Below are 14208 nucleotides of genomic sequence, written 5' to 3'. Positions count from 1 at the left end.
GCAAACTGGATGCAGTTTATCACAGTGCCATCCGTTTTGTCACTAAAGCACCTTATACCACCCACCACTGCGACTTGTATGCTCTAGTCGGCTGGCCCTCGCTACATATTCGTCGCCAGACCCACTGGCTCCAGGTCATCTACAAGTCCATGCTAGGTAAAGCTCCGCCTTATCTCAGCTCACTGGTCACGATGGCAACACCCATCCGTAGCACGCGCTCCAGCAGGTGTATCTCACTGATCATCCCTAAAGCCAACACCTCATTTGGCCGCCTTTCGTTCCAGTACTCTGCTGCCTGTGACTGGAACGAATTGCAAAAATCGCTGAAGTTGGAGACTTTTATCTCCCTCACCAACTTCAAACATCAGCTATCTGAGCAGCTAACCGATCGCTGCAGCTGTACATAGTCTATTGGTAAATAGCCCACCCTTCTTCACCTACCTCATCCCCATACTGTTTTTATTTATTTACTTTTCTGCTCTTTTGCACACCAATATCTCTACCTGTACATGACCATCTGATCATTCATCACTCCAGTGTTAATCTGCAAAATTGTAATTATTTGCCTACCTCCTCATGCCTTTTGCACACATTGTATATAGACTCCCCCTTTGTTTTCTACTGTGTTATTGACTTGTTAATTGTTTACTCCATGTGTAACTCTGTTGTCTGCTCACACTGCTATGCTTTATCTTGGCCAGGTCGCAGTTGCAAATGAGAACTTGTTCTCAACTAGCCTACCTGGTTAAATAAAGGTGTTCTCAACTAGCCTACCTGGTTAAATAAAGGTGTTCTCAACTAGCCTACCTGGTTAAATAAAGGTGTTCTCAACTAGCCTACCTGGTTAAATAAAGGTTAAATAAAAAAATATTTAAAAAAACCCACTAGTAACACCTCTCACTAAACACTAGTAACACCTCTCACTAAACACTAAACACTAGTAACACCTCTCACTAACCACTAAACACTAGTAACACCTCTCACTAACCACTAAACACTAGTAACACCTCTCACTAAACACTAGTAACACCTCTCACTAAACACTAACCACTAGTAACACCTATCACTAAACACTAGTAACACCTCTCACTAACCACTAAACACTAGTAACACCTCTCACTAAACACTAGTAACACCTCTCACTAAACACTAGTAACACCTCTCACTAACCACTAACAACACCTCTCACTAACCACTAAACACTAGTAACACCTCTCACTAAACACTAGTAACACCTCTCACTAAACACTAACCACTAGTAACACCTCTCACTAACCACTAAACACTAGTAACACCTCTCACTAAACACTAACCACTAGTAACACCTCTCACTAAACACTAGTAACACCTCTCACTAAACACTAACCACTAGTAACACCTCTCACTAAACACTAGTAACACCTCTCACTAAACACTAACCACTAGTAACACCTCTCACTAACCACTAAACACTAGTAACACCTCTCACTAAACACTAACCACTAGTAACACCTCTCACTAAACACTAGTAACACCTCTCACTAAACACTAACCACTAGTAACACAACTCACTAACCACAACACTAGTAACACCTCTCACTAATCACTAAACACTAGTAACACCTCTCACTAACCACTAAACACTAGTAACACCTCTCACTAACCACTAGTAACACCTCTCACTAAACACTAGTAACACCTCTCACTAAACACTAGTAACACCTCTCACTAAACACTAGTAACACCTCTCACTAACCACTAGTAACACCTCTCACTAAACACTAGTAACACCTCTCACTAACCACTAGTAACACCTCTCACTAAACACTAGTAACACCTCTCACTAACCACTAGTAACACCTCTCACTAACCACTAGTAACACCTCTCACTAACCACTAACAACACCTCTCACTAACCACTAAACACTAGTAACACCTCTCACTAAACACTAACCACTAGTAACACGTCTCGCTAACCACTAAACACTAGCAACACCTCTCACTAAACACTAGTAACACCTCTCACTAAACACTAGTAACACCTCTCACTAAACACTAAACACTAGTAACACCTCTCACTAACCACTAAACACTAGTAACACCTCTCACTAACCACTAGTAACACCTCTCACTAAACACTAGTAACACCTCTCACTAACCACTAACCACTAGTAACACCTCTCACTAAACACTAGTAACACCTCGCACTAACCACTAGTAACACCTCTCACTAACCACTAGTAACACCTCTCACTAACCACTAACAACACCTCTCACTAACCACTAAACACTAGTAACACCTCTCACTAAACACTAGTAACACCTCTCACTAAACACTAGTAACACCTCTCACTAAACACTAGTAACACCTCTCACTAAACACTAACCACTAGTAACACGTCTCGCTAACCACTAAACACTAGTAACACCTCTCACTAAACACTAGTAACACCTCTCACTAAACACTAGTAACACCTCTCACTAAACACTAACCACTAGTAACACGTCTCGCTAACCACTAAACACTAGTAACACCTCTCACTAAACACTAGTAACACCTCTCACTAAACACTAGTAACAACTCTCACTAACCAAACACTAGTAACACCTCTCACTAACCACTAACCACTAGTAACACCTCTCACTAAACACTAACCACTAGTAACACCTCTCACTAAACACTAGTAACACCTCTCACTAAACACTAGTAACACCTCTCTCACCTCTCTCCACAGGGAATAGTAACATCTCTCTCACCTCTCTCCACAGGGAATAGTAACATCTCTCACATCTCTCTCCACGGGGAATAGTAACATCTCTCTCCTCCTCTCTCCTCTCCTCTCCTCTCCTCTCTCCTCTCCTCTCCTCTCCTCTCCTCTCCTCTCCTCTCCTCTCCTCTCCTCTCCTCTCCTCTCCTCTCCTCTCCTCTCCTCTCCTCCTCCTCTCCTCTCCTCTCCTCTCCTCTCCTCTCCTCTCCTCTCCTCTCCTCTCCTCCTCTCCTCTCCTCTCCACTCCACTCCTCTCCTCTCCACTCCACTCCACTCCACTCCACTCCACTCCTCTCCCCTCCACTCCTCTCTACTCCTCTCCACTCCTCTCTGTCAATGTCATCTTTCAGGTTGTCTCACTCCCTTTGATCTGTTCTCTCACGTTGCCCTGTAAAACAAATGGAACGAGAAACACTATTAAACCATGTAGCTGTCTCTTGTCCCCACAGGGAATAGACGAGGGTCCGGAGGGCCTGAAGCTCATCTCGGACATAATCAGGGAGAAGATGGCTATAGACGTCAGTGTTCTGATGGGAGCTAACATCGCCAACGAGGTGGCAGCAGAGAAGTTCTGTGAGACCACCATCGGTAAGAAAACCCCCAGCATCATTTATCAACATAATTGCCAAGATATTTCTATACACGAATGTAAAACAAAGCTGTGAAGTTATTTGATAACTATATGGAATGAGATAGATAGTAATTAATACAAAGCTTTGACAGAGATGGCGTGATAGGCTGGCTATGTGTTGGGATGTAAAAACATGTTGCTTTACCAGGCAGTAAGATCATGGAGAACGGCCTGCTCTTCAAGGAGCTCCTGCAGACTCCTAACTTCAGGATCACAGTGGTGGATGATGCAGACACTGTAGAGCTCTGTGGAGCCCTGAAGGTAACTCTAATACACTGTAGAGCCCCGTAGGTAGCTCTAATACACTGTAGAGCCCCGTAGGTAGCTCTAATACACTGTAGAGCTCTGTGGAGCCCTGTAGGTAACTCTAATACACTGTAGAGCCCTGTAGGTAACTCTAATACACTGTAGAGCCCTATAGGTAGCTCTAATACACTGTAGAGCCCTGTAGGTAACTCTAATACACTGTAGAGCTCTGTGGAGCCCTGAAGGTAGCTCTAATACACTTACACTGTAGAGCTCTGTGGAGCCCTGAAGGTAGCTCTAATACACTGTAGAGCTCTGTGGAGCCCTGAAGGTAGCTCTAATACACTGTAGAGCTCTGTGGAGCCCTGGAGGTAACTCTAATACACTGTAGAGCCCTGTAGGTAACTCTAATACACTGTAGAGCTCTGTGGAGCCCTGAAGGTAGCTCTAATACACTGTGGAGCTCTGTGGAGCCCTGAAGGTAACTCTAATACACTGTAGAGCCCTGTAGGTAACTCTAATACACTGTAGAGCTCTGTGGAGCCCTGAAGGTAGCTCTAATACACTGTGGAGCTCTGTGGAGCCCTGAAGGTAACTCTAATACACTGTAGAGCCCTGTAGGTAACTCTAATACACTGTAGAGCTCTGTGGAGCCCTGAAGGTAGCTCTAATACACTGTGGAGCTCTGTGGAGCCCTGAAGGTAACTCTAATACACTGTAGAGCCCTGTAGGTAACTCTAATACACTGTAGAGCCCTGTAGGTAACTCTAATACACTGTAGAGCCCTGTAGGTAACTCTAATACACTGTAGAGCCCTGTGGAGCCCTGTAGGTAACTATAATACACTGTATAGCCCTGAAGGTAACTCTAATACACTGTAGAGCCCTGTAGGTAACTCTAATACACTGTAGAGCCCTGTAGGTAACTCTAATACACTGTAGAGCCCTGAAGGTAACTCTAATACACTGTAGAGCTCTGTGGAGCCCTGTAGGTAACTATAATACACTGTAGAGCTCTGTGGAGCCCTGTAGGTAACTCTAATACACTGTAGAGCTCTGTAGAGCCCTGTAGGTAACTCGAATACACTGTAGAGCTCTGTGGAGCCCTGTAGGTAACTCTAATACACTGTAGAGCCCTGTGGAGCCCTGTAGGTAACTATAATACACTGTAGAGCCCTGAAGGTAACTCTAATACACTATAGAGCTCTGTGGAGCACTGTAGGTAACTATAATACACTGTAGAGCCCTGAAGGTAACTCTAATACACTGTAGAGCCCTGTAGGTAACTCTAATACACTGTAGAGCTCTGTGGAGCCCTAAAGGTAGCTCTAATACACTGTGGAGCTCTGTGGAGCCCTGAAGGTAACTCTAATACACTGTAGAGCCCTGTAGGTAACTCTAATACACTGTAGAGCTCTGTAGAGCCCTGAAGGTAACTCTAATACACTGTAGAGCTCTGTGGAGCCCTGTAGGTAACTATAATACACTGTAGAGCTCTGTGGAGCCCTGTAGGTAACTCTAATACACTGTAGAGCTCTGTAGAGCCCTGTAGGTAACTCGAACACACTGTAGAGCTCTGTGGAGCCCTGTAGGTAACTCTAATACACTGTAGAGCCCTGTGGAGCCCTGTAGGTAACTATAATACACTGTAGAGCCCTGAAGGTAACTCTAATACACTATAGAGCTCTGTGGAGCCCTGTAGGTAACTATAATACACTGTAGAGCCCTGTAGGTAACTCTAATACACTGTAGAGCTCTGTGGAGCCCTAAAGGTAGCTCTAATACACTGTGGAGCTCTGTGGAGCCCTGAAGGTAACTCTAATACACTATAGAGCCCTGTAGGTAACTCTAATACACTGTAGAGCTCTGTGGAGCCCTGTAGGTAACTCTAATACACTGTAGAGCCCTGTAGGTAACTCTAATACACTGTAGAGCCCTGTAGGTAACTCTAATACACTGTAGAGCCCTGAAGGTAACTCTAATACACTGTAGAGCTCTGTGGAGCCCTGTAGGTAACTATAATACACTGTAGAGCTCTGTGGAGCCCTGTAGGTAACTCTAATACACTGTAGAGCTCTGTAGAGCCCTGTAGGTAACTCGAATACACTGTAGAGCTCTGTGGAGCCCTGTAGGTAACTCTAATACACTGTAGAGCCCTGTGGAGCCCTGTAGGTAACTATAATACACTGTAGAGCCCTGAAGGTAACTCTAATACACTATAGAGCTCTGTGGAGCCCTGTAGGTAACTATAATACACTGTAGAGCCCTGAAGGTAACTCTAATACACTGTAGAGCCCTGTAGGTAACTCTAATACACTGTAGAGCCCTGTAGGTAACTCTAATACACTGTAGAGCCCTGAAGGTAACTCTAATACACTGTAGAGCTCTGTGGAGCCCTGTAGGTAACTATAATACACTGTAGAGCCCTGAAGGTAACTCTAATACACTGTAGAGCCCTGTAGGTAACTCTAATACACTGTAGAGCCCTGTAGGTAACTCTAATACACTGTAGAGCCCTGAAGGTAACTCTAATACACTGTAGAGCTCTGTGGAGCCCTGTAGGTAACTATAATACACTGTAGAGCTCTGTGGAGCCCTGTAGGTAACTCTAATACACTGTAGAGCTCTGTAGAGCCCTGTAGGTAACTCGAATACACTGTAGAGCTCTGTGGAGCCCTGTAGGTAACTCTAATACACTGTAGAGCCCTGTGGAGCCCTGTAGGTAACTATAATACACTGTAGAGCCCTGAAGGTAACTCTAATACACTATAGAGCTCTGTGGAGCCCTGTAGGTAACTATAATACACTGTAGAGCCCTGAAGGTAACTCTAATACACTGTAGAGCCCTGTAGGTAACTCTAATACACTGTAGAGCCCTGTAGGTAACTCTAATACACTGTAGAGCCCTGAAGGTAACTCTAATACACTGTAGAGCTCTGTGGAGCCCTGTAGGTAACTATAATACACTGTAGAGCTCTGTGGAGCCCTGTAGGTAACTCTAAAACACTGTAGAGCTCTGTAGAGCCCTGAAGGTAGCTCTACTACACTGTAGAGCTCTGTGGAGCCCTGAAGGTAGCTCTAATACACTGTAGAGCTCTGTGGAGCCCTGAAGGTAACTGTAATACACTGTAGAGCCCTGTAGGTAACTCTAATACACTGTAGAGCTCTGTGGAGCCCTGAAGGTAACTCTAATACACTGTAGAGCCCTGTAGGTAACTCTAATACACTGTAGAGCTCTGTGGAGCCCTGTAGGTAACTCTAATACACTGTAGAGCCCTGTAGGTAACTCTAATACACTGTAGAGCCCTGTAGGTAACTCTAATACACTGTAGAGCCCTGTGGAGCCCTGTAGGTAACTCTAATACACTGTATAGCCCTGAAGGTAACTCTAATACACTGTAGAGCCCTGTAGGTAACTCTAATACACTGTAGAGCCCTGTAGGTAACTCTAATACACTGTAGAGCTCTGTGGAGCCCTGTAGGTAACTATAATACACTGTAGAGCTCTGTAGAGCCCTGTAGGTAACTCTAATACACTGTAGAGCTCTGTAGAGCCCTGTAGGTAACTCAAATACACTGTAGAGCTCTGTGGAGCCCTGTAGGTAACTCTAATACACTGTAGAGCCCTGTGGAGCCCTGTAGGTAACTCTAATACACTGTAGAGCCCTGTAGGTAACTATAATACACTGTAGAGCCCTGAAGGTAACTCTAATACACTATAGAGCTCTGTGGAGCCCTGTAGGTAACTATAATACACTGTAGAGCCCTGAAGGTAACTCTAATACACTGTAGAGCCCTGTAGGTAACTCTAATACACTGTAGAGCCCTGTAGGTAACTCTAATACACTGTAGAGCCCTGAAGGTAACTCTAATACACTGTAGAGCTCTGTGGAGCCCTGTAGGTAACTATAATACACTGTAGAGCTCTGTGGAGCCCTGTAGGTAACTCTAATACACTGTAGAGCTCTGTAGAGCCCTGTAGGTAACTCGAATACACTGTAGAGCTCTGTGGAGCCCTGTAGGTAACTCTAATACACTGTAGAGCCCTGTAGGTAACTCTAATACACTGTAGAGCCCTGAAGGTAACTCTAATACACTGTAGAGCTCTGTGGAGCCCTGTATGTAACTCTAATACACTGTAGAGCTCTTTGGAGCCCTGTAGGTAACTCGAATACACTGTAGAGCTCTGTAGAGCCCTGTAGGTAACTCTAATACACTGTAGAGCTCTGTGGAGCCCTGTAGGTAACTCTAATACACTGTAGAGCCATGTAGGTAGCTCTAATACACTGTAGAGCCCCGTGGAGCCCTGAAGGTAGCTCTAATACACTGTAGAGCCCTGAAGGTAACTCTAATACCCTGTAGGTAACTCTAATACACTGTAGAGCCCTGTAGGTAACTCTATTACATTGTAGAGCTCTGTGGAGCCCTGTAGGTAACTCTAATACACTGTAGAGCCCTGAAGGTAACTCTAATACACTGTAGAGCCCTGTGGAGCCCTGTAGGTAACTCTAATACACTGTAGAGCTCTGTGGAGCCCTGTAGGTAACTCTAATACACTATAGAGCTCTGTAGAGCCCTGTAGGTAACTCTAATACACTGTAGAGCCCTGTAGGTAACTCTAATACACTGTAGAGCCCTGTAGGTAACTCTAATACACTGTAGAGCTCTGTGGAGCCCTGTAGGTAACTCTAATACACTGTAGAGCCCTGTAGGTAACTCTAATACACTGTAGAGCCCTGAAGGTAACTCTAATACACTGTAGAGCCCTGTGGAGTCCTGTAGGTAACTCTAATACACTGTAGAGCCCTGTAGGTAACTCTAATACACTGTAGAGCTCTGTGGAGCCCTGTATGTAACTCTAATACACTGTAGAGCCCTGTAGGTAACTCTAATACACTGTAGAGCCCTGTAGGTAACTCTAATACACTGTAGAGCCCTGTGGAGCCCTGTAGGTAACTCTAATACACTGTAGAGCCCTGAAGGTAACTCTAATACACTGTAGAGCTCTGTGGAGCCCTGTAGGTAACTATAATACACTGTAGAGCCCTGAAGGTAACTCTAATACACTGTAGAGCCCTGTAGGTAACTCTAATACACTGTAGAGCCCTGTAGGTAACTCTAATACACTGTAGAGCCCTGAAGGTAACTCTAATACACTGTAGAGCTCTGTGGAGCCCTGTAGGTAACTATAATACACTGTAGAGCTCTGTGGAGCCCTGTAGGTAACTCTAATACACTGTAGAGCTCTGTAGAGCCCTGAAGGTAGCTCTAATACACTGTAGAGCTCTGTGGAGCCCTGAAGGTAGCTCTAATACACTGTAGAGCTCTGTGGAGCCCTGAAGGTAACTCTAATACACTGTAGAGCCCTGTAGGTAACTCTAATACACTGTAGAGCTCTGTGGAGCCCTGAAGGTAACTCTAATACACTGTAGAGCCCTGTAGGTAACTCTAATACACTGTAGAGCTCTGTGGAGCCCTGTAGGTAACTCTAATACACTGTAGAGCCCTGTAGGTAACTCTAATACACTGTAGAGCCCTGTGGAGCCCTGTAGGTAACTCTAATACACTGTATAGCCCTGAAGGTAACTCTAATACACTGTAGAGCCCTGTAGGTAACTCTAATACACTGTAGAGCCCTGTAGGTAACTCTAATACACTGTAGAGCCCTGAAGGTAACTCTAATACACTGTAGAGCTCTGTGGAGCCCTGTAGGTAACTATAATACACTGTAGAGCTCTGTAGAGCCCTGTAGGTAACTCTAATACACTGTAGAGCTCTGTAGAGCCCTGTAGGTAACTCAAATACACTGTAGAGCTCTGTGGAGCCCTGTAGGTAACTCTAATACACTGTAGAGCCCTGAAGGTAACTCTAATACACTGTAGAGCTCTGTGGAGCCCTGTAGGTAACTATAATACACTGTAGAGCTCTGTAGAGCCCTGTAGGTAACTCTAATACACTGTAGAGCTCTGTAGAGCCCTGTAGGTAACTCAAATACACTGTAGAGCTCTGTGGAGCCCTGTAGGTAACTCTAATACACTGTAGAGCCCTGTGGAGCCCTGTAGGTAACTCTAATACACTGTAGAGCCCTGTAGGTAACTATAATACACTGTAGAGCCCTGAAGGTAACTCTAATACACTATAGAGCTCTGTGGAGCCCTGTAGGTAACTATAATACACTGTAGAGCCCTGAAGGTAACTCTAATACACTGTAGAGCCCTGTAGGTAACTCTAATACACTGTAGAGCCCTGTAGGTAACTCTAATACACTGTAGAGCCCTGAAGGTAACTCTAATACACTGTAGAGCTCTGTGGAGCCCTGTAGGTAACTATAATACACTGTAGAGCTCTGTGGAGCCCTGTAGGTAACTCTAATACACTGTAGAGCTCTGTAGAGCCCTGTAGGTAACTCGAATACACTGTAGAGCTCTGTGGAGCCCTGTAGGTAACTCTAATACACTGTAGAGCCCTGTGGAGCCCTGTAGGTAACTCTAATACACTGTAGAGCCCTGAAGGTAACTCTAATACACTATAGAGCTCTGTGGAGCCCTGTAGGTAACTATAATACACTGTAGAGCCCTGAAGGTAACTCTAATACACTGTAGAGCCCTGTAGGTAACTCTAATACACTGTAGAGCCCTGTAGGTAACTCTAATACACTGTAGAGCCCTGAAGGTAACTCTAATACACTGTAGAGCTCTGTGGAGCCCTGTATGTAACTCTAATACACTGTAGAGCTCTGTGGAGCCCTGTAGGTAACTCGAATACACTGTAGAGCTCTGTAGAGCCCTGTAGGTAACTCTAATACACTGTAGAGCTCTGTGGGGCCCTGTAGGTAACTCTAATACACTGTAGAGCCCTGTAGGTAGCTCTAATACACTGTAGAGCCCCGTGGAGCCCTGAAGGTAGCTCTAATACACTGTAGAGCCCTGAAGGTAACTCTAATACACTGTAGAGCCCTGTAGTTAACTCTAATACACTGTAGAGCCCTGTAGGTAACTCTATTACATTGTAGAGCTCTGTGGAGCCCTGTAGGTAACTCTAATACACTGTAGAGCCCTGAAGGTAACTCTAATACACTGTAGAGCCCTGTGGAGCCCTGTAGGTAACTCTAATACACTGTAGAGCTCTGTGGAGCCCTGTAGGTAACTCTAATACACTATAGAGCTCTGTAGAGCCCTGTAGGTAACTCTAATACACTGTAGAGCCCTGTAGGTAACTCTAATACACTGTAGAGCCCTGTAGGTAACTCTAATACACTGTAGAGCTCTGTGGAGCCCTGTAGGTAACTCTAATACACTGTAGAGCCCTGTAGGTAACTCTAATACACTGTAGAGCCCTGAAGGTAACTCTAATACACTGTAGAGCCCTGTGGAGTCCTGTAGGTAACTCTAATACACTGTAGAGCCATGTAGGTAACTCTAATACACTGTAGAGCTCTGTGGAGCCCTGTATGTAACTCTAATACACTGTAGAGCCCTGTAGGTAACTCTAATACACTGTAGAGCCCTGAAGGTAACTCTAATACACTGTAGAGCTCTGTGGAGCCCTGTAGGTAACTATAATACACTGTAGAGCCCTGAAGGTAACTCTAATACACTGTAGAGCCCTGTAGGTAACTCTAATACACTGTAGAGCCCTGTAGGTAACTCTAATACACTGTAGAGCCCTGAAGGTAACTCTAATACACTGTAGAGCTCTGTGGAGCCCTGTAGGTAACTATAATACACTGTAGAGCTCTGTGGAGCCCTGTAGGTAACTCTAATACACTGTAGAGCTCTGTAGAGCCCTGAAGGTAGCTCTAATACACTGTAGAGCTCTGTGGAGCCCTGAAGGTAGCTCTAATACACTGTAGAGCTCTGTGGAGCCCTGAAGGTAACTCTAATACACTGTAGAGCCCTGTAGGTAACTCTAATACACTGTAGAGCTCTGTGGAGCCCTGAAGGTAACTCTAATACACTGTAGAGCCCTGTAGGTAACTCTAATACACTGTAGAGCTCTGTGGAGCCCTGTAGGTAACTCTAATACACTGTAGAGCCCTGTAGGTAACTCTAATACACTGTAGAGCCCTGTGGAGCCCTGTAGGTAACTCTAATACACTGTATAGCCCTGAAGGTAACTCTAATACACTGTAGAGCCCTGTAGGTAACTCTAATACACTGTAGAGCCCTGTAGGTAACTCTAATACACTGTAGAGCCCTGAAGGTAACTCTAATACACTGTAGAGCTCTGTGGAGCCCTGTAGGTAACTATAATACACTGTAGAGCTCTGTAGAGCCCTGTAGGTAACTCTAATACACTGTAGAGCTCTGTAGAGCCCTGTAGGTAACTCAAATACACTGTAGAGCTCTGTGGAGCCCTGTAGGTAACTCTAATACACTGTAGAGCCCTGAAGGTAACTCTAATACACTGTAGAGCTCTGTGGAGCCCTGTAGGTAACTATAATACACTGTAGAGCTCTGTAGAGCCCTGTAGGTAACTCTAATACACTGTAGAGCTCTGTAGAGCCCTGTAGGTAACTCAAATACACTGTAGAGCTCTGTGGAGCCCTGTAGGTAACTCTAATACACTGTAGAGCCCTGTGGAGCCCTGTAGGTAACTCTAATACACTGTAGAGCCCTGTAGGTAACTATAATACACTGTAGAGCCCTGAAGGTAACTCTAATACACTATAGAGCTCTGTGGAGCCCTGTAGGTAACTATAATACACTGTAGAGCCCTGAAGGTAACTCTAATACACTGTAGAGCCCTGTAGGTAACTCTAATACACTGTAGAGCCCTGTAGGTAACTCTAATACACTGTAGAGCCCTGAAGGTAACTCTAATACACTGTAGAGCTCTGTGGAGCCCTGTAGGTAACTATAATACACTGTAGAGCTCTGTGGAGCCCTGTAGGTAACTCTAATACACTGTAGAGCTCTGTAGAGCCCTGTAGGTAACTCGAATACACTGTAGAGCTCTGTGGAGCCCTGTAGGTAACTCTAATACACTGTAGAGCTCTGTGGAGCCCTGTAGGTAACTCGAATACACTGTAGAGCTCTGTAGAGCCCTGTAGGTAACTCTAATACACTGTAGAGCTCTGTGGGGCCCTGTAGGTAACTCTAATACACTGTAGAGCCCTGTAGGTAGCTCTAATACACTGTAGAGCCCCGTGGAGCCCTGAAGGTAGCTCTAATACACTGTAGAGCCCTGAAGGTAACTCTAATACACTGTAGAGCCCTGTAGTTAACTCTAATACACTGTAGAGCCCTGTAGGTAACTCTATTACATTGTAGAGCTCTGTGGAGCCCTGTAGGTAACTCTAATACACTGTAGAGCCCTGAAGGTAACTCTAATACACTGTAGAGCCCTGTGGAGCCCTGTAGGTAACTCTAATACACTGTAGAGCTCTGTGGAGCCCTGTAGGTAACTCTAATACACTATAGAGCTCTGTAGAGCCCTGTAGGTAACTCTAATACACTGTAGAGCCCTGTAGGTAACTCTAATACACTGTAGAGCCCTGTAGGTAACTCTAATACACTGTAGAGCTCTGTGGAGCCCTGTAGGTAACTCTAATACACTGTAGAGCCCTGTAGGTAACTCTAATACACTGTAGAGCCCTGAAGGTAACTCTAATACACTGTAGAGCCCTGTGGAGTCCTGTAGGTAACTCTAATACACTGTAGAGCCATGTAGGTAACTCTAATACACTGTAGAGCTCTGTGGAGCCCTGTATGTAACTCTAATACACTGTAGAGCCCTGTAGGTAACTCTAATACACTGTAGAGCCCTGTAGGTAACTCTAATACACTGTAGAGCCCTGTGGAGCCCTGTAGGTAACTCTAATACACTGTAGAGCCCTGAAGGTAACTCTAATACACTGTAGAGCTCTGTGGAGCCCTGTAGGTAACTCTAATACACTGTATAGCCCTGAAGGTAACTCTAATACACTGTAGAGCCCTGTAGGTAACTCTAATACACTGTAGAGCCCTGTAGGTAACTCTAATACACTGTAGAGCCCTGTAGGTAACTCTAATACACTGTAGAGCCCTGAAGGTAACTCTAATACACTGTAGAGCCCTGTAGGTAACTCGAATACACTGTAGAGCTCTGTGGAGCCCTGTAGGTAACTCTAATACACTGTAGAGCCCTGTGGAGCCCTGTAGGTAACTCTAATACACTGTAGAGCCCTGTAGGTAACTATAATACACTGTAGAGCCCTGTAGGTAACTCTAATACACTGTAGAGCCCTGTAGGTAGCTCTAATACACTGTAGAGCCCCGTGGAGCCCTTAAGGTAGCTCTAATACACTGTAGAGCCCTGAAGGTAACTCTAATACACTGTAGAGCCCTGTAGGTAACTCTAATACACTGTAGAGCCCTGTAGGTAACTCTACTACATTGTAGAGCTCTGTGGAGCCCTGTAGGTAACTCTAATACACTGTAGAGCCCTGAAGGTAACTCTAATACACTGTAGAGCCCTGTAGGTAACTCTAATACACTGTAGGGCCCTGAAGGTAGCTCTAATACACTGTAGAGCTCTGTGGAGCCCTGTAGGTAACTCTAATACACTGTAGAGCCCTGAAGGTAACTCTAATACACTGTAGAGC

At 45.0% G+C, this 14208-nt stretch overlaps 1 protein-coding gene across 1 annotated transcript in view; it reads left to right on the top strand.

The window, feature by feature from the left end:
* The window catches only part of LOC109886574 (glycerol-3-phosphate dehydrogenase 1-like protein), a 41066-nt gene that overhangs the window by 24048 nt on the left and 2810 nt on the right, over positions 1-14208 (top strand). The window contains exons 4-5 of the mRNA XM_031817363.1: positions 3197-3335; positions 3527-3639. Of these exons, the coding sequence (XP_031673223.1) occupies positions 3197-3335; positions 3527-3639 (252 nt within the window). The remainder of the gene's footprint in view (positions 1-3196; positions 3336-3526; positions 3640-14208) is intronic.

The sequence above is a fragment of the Oncorhynchus kisutch genome, unplaced genomic scaffold (assembly GCF_002021735.2).
Source record: "Oncorhynchus kisutch isolate 150728-3 unplaced genomic scaffold, Okis_V2 scaffold1001, whole genome shotgun sequence".
NCBI lineage: Eukaryota > Metazoa > Chordata > Actinopteri > Salmoniformes > Salmonidae > Oncorhynchus > Oncorhynchus kisutch.
The sequence above is the reverse complement of the archived record's forward strand: the minus strand, read 5'-3'. Positions and strand labels throughout refer to the sequence as shown.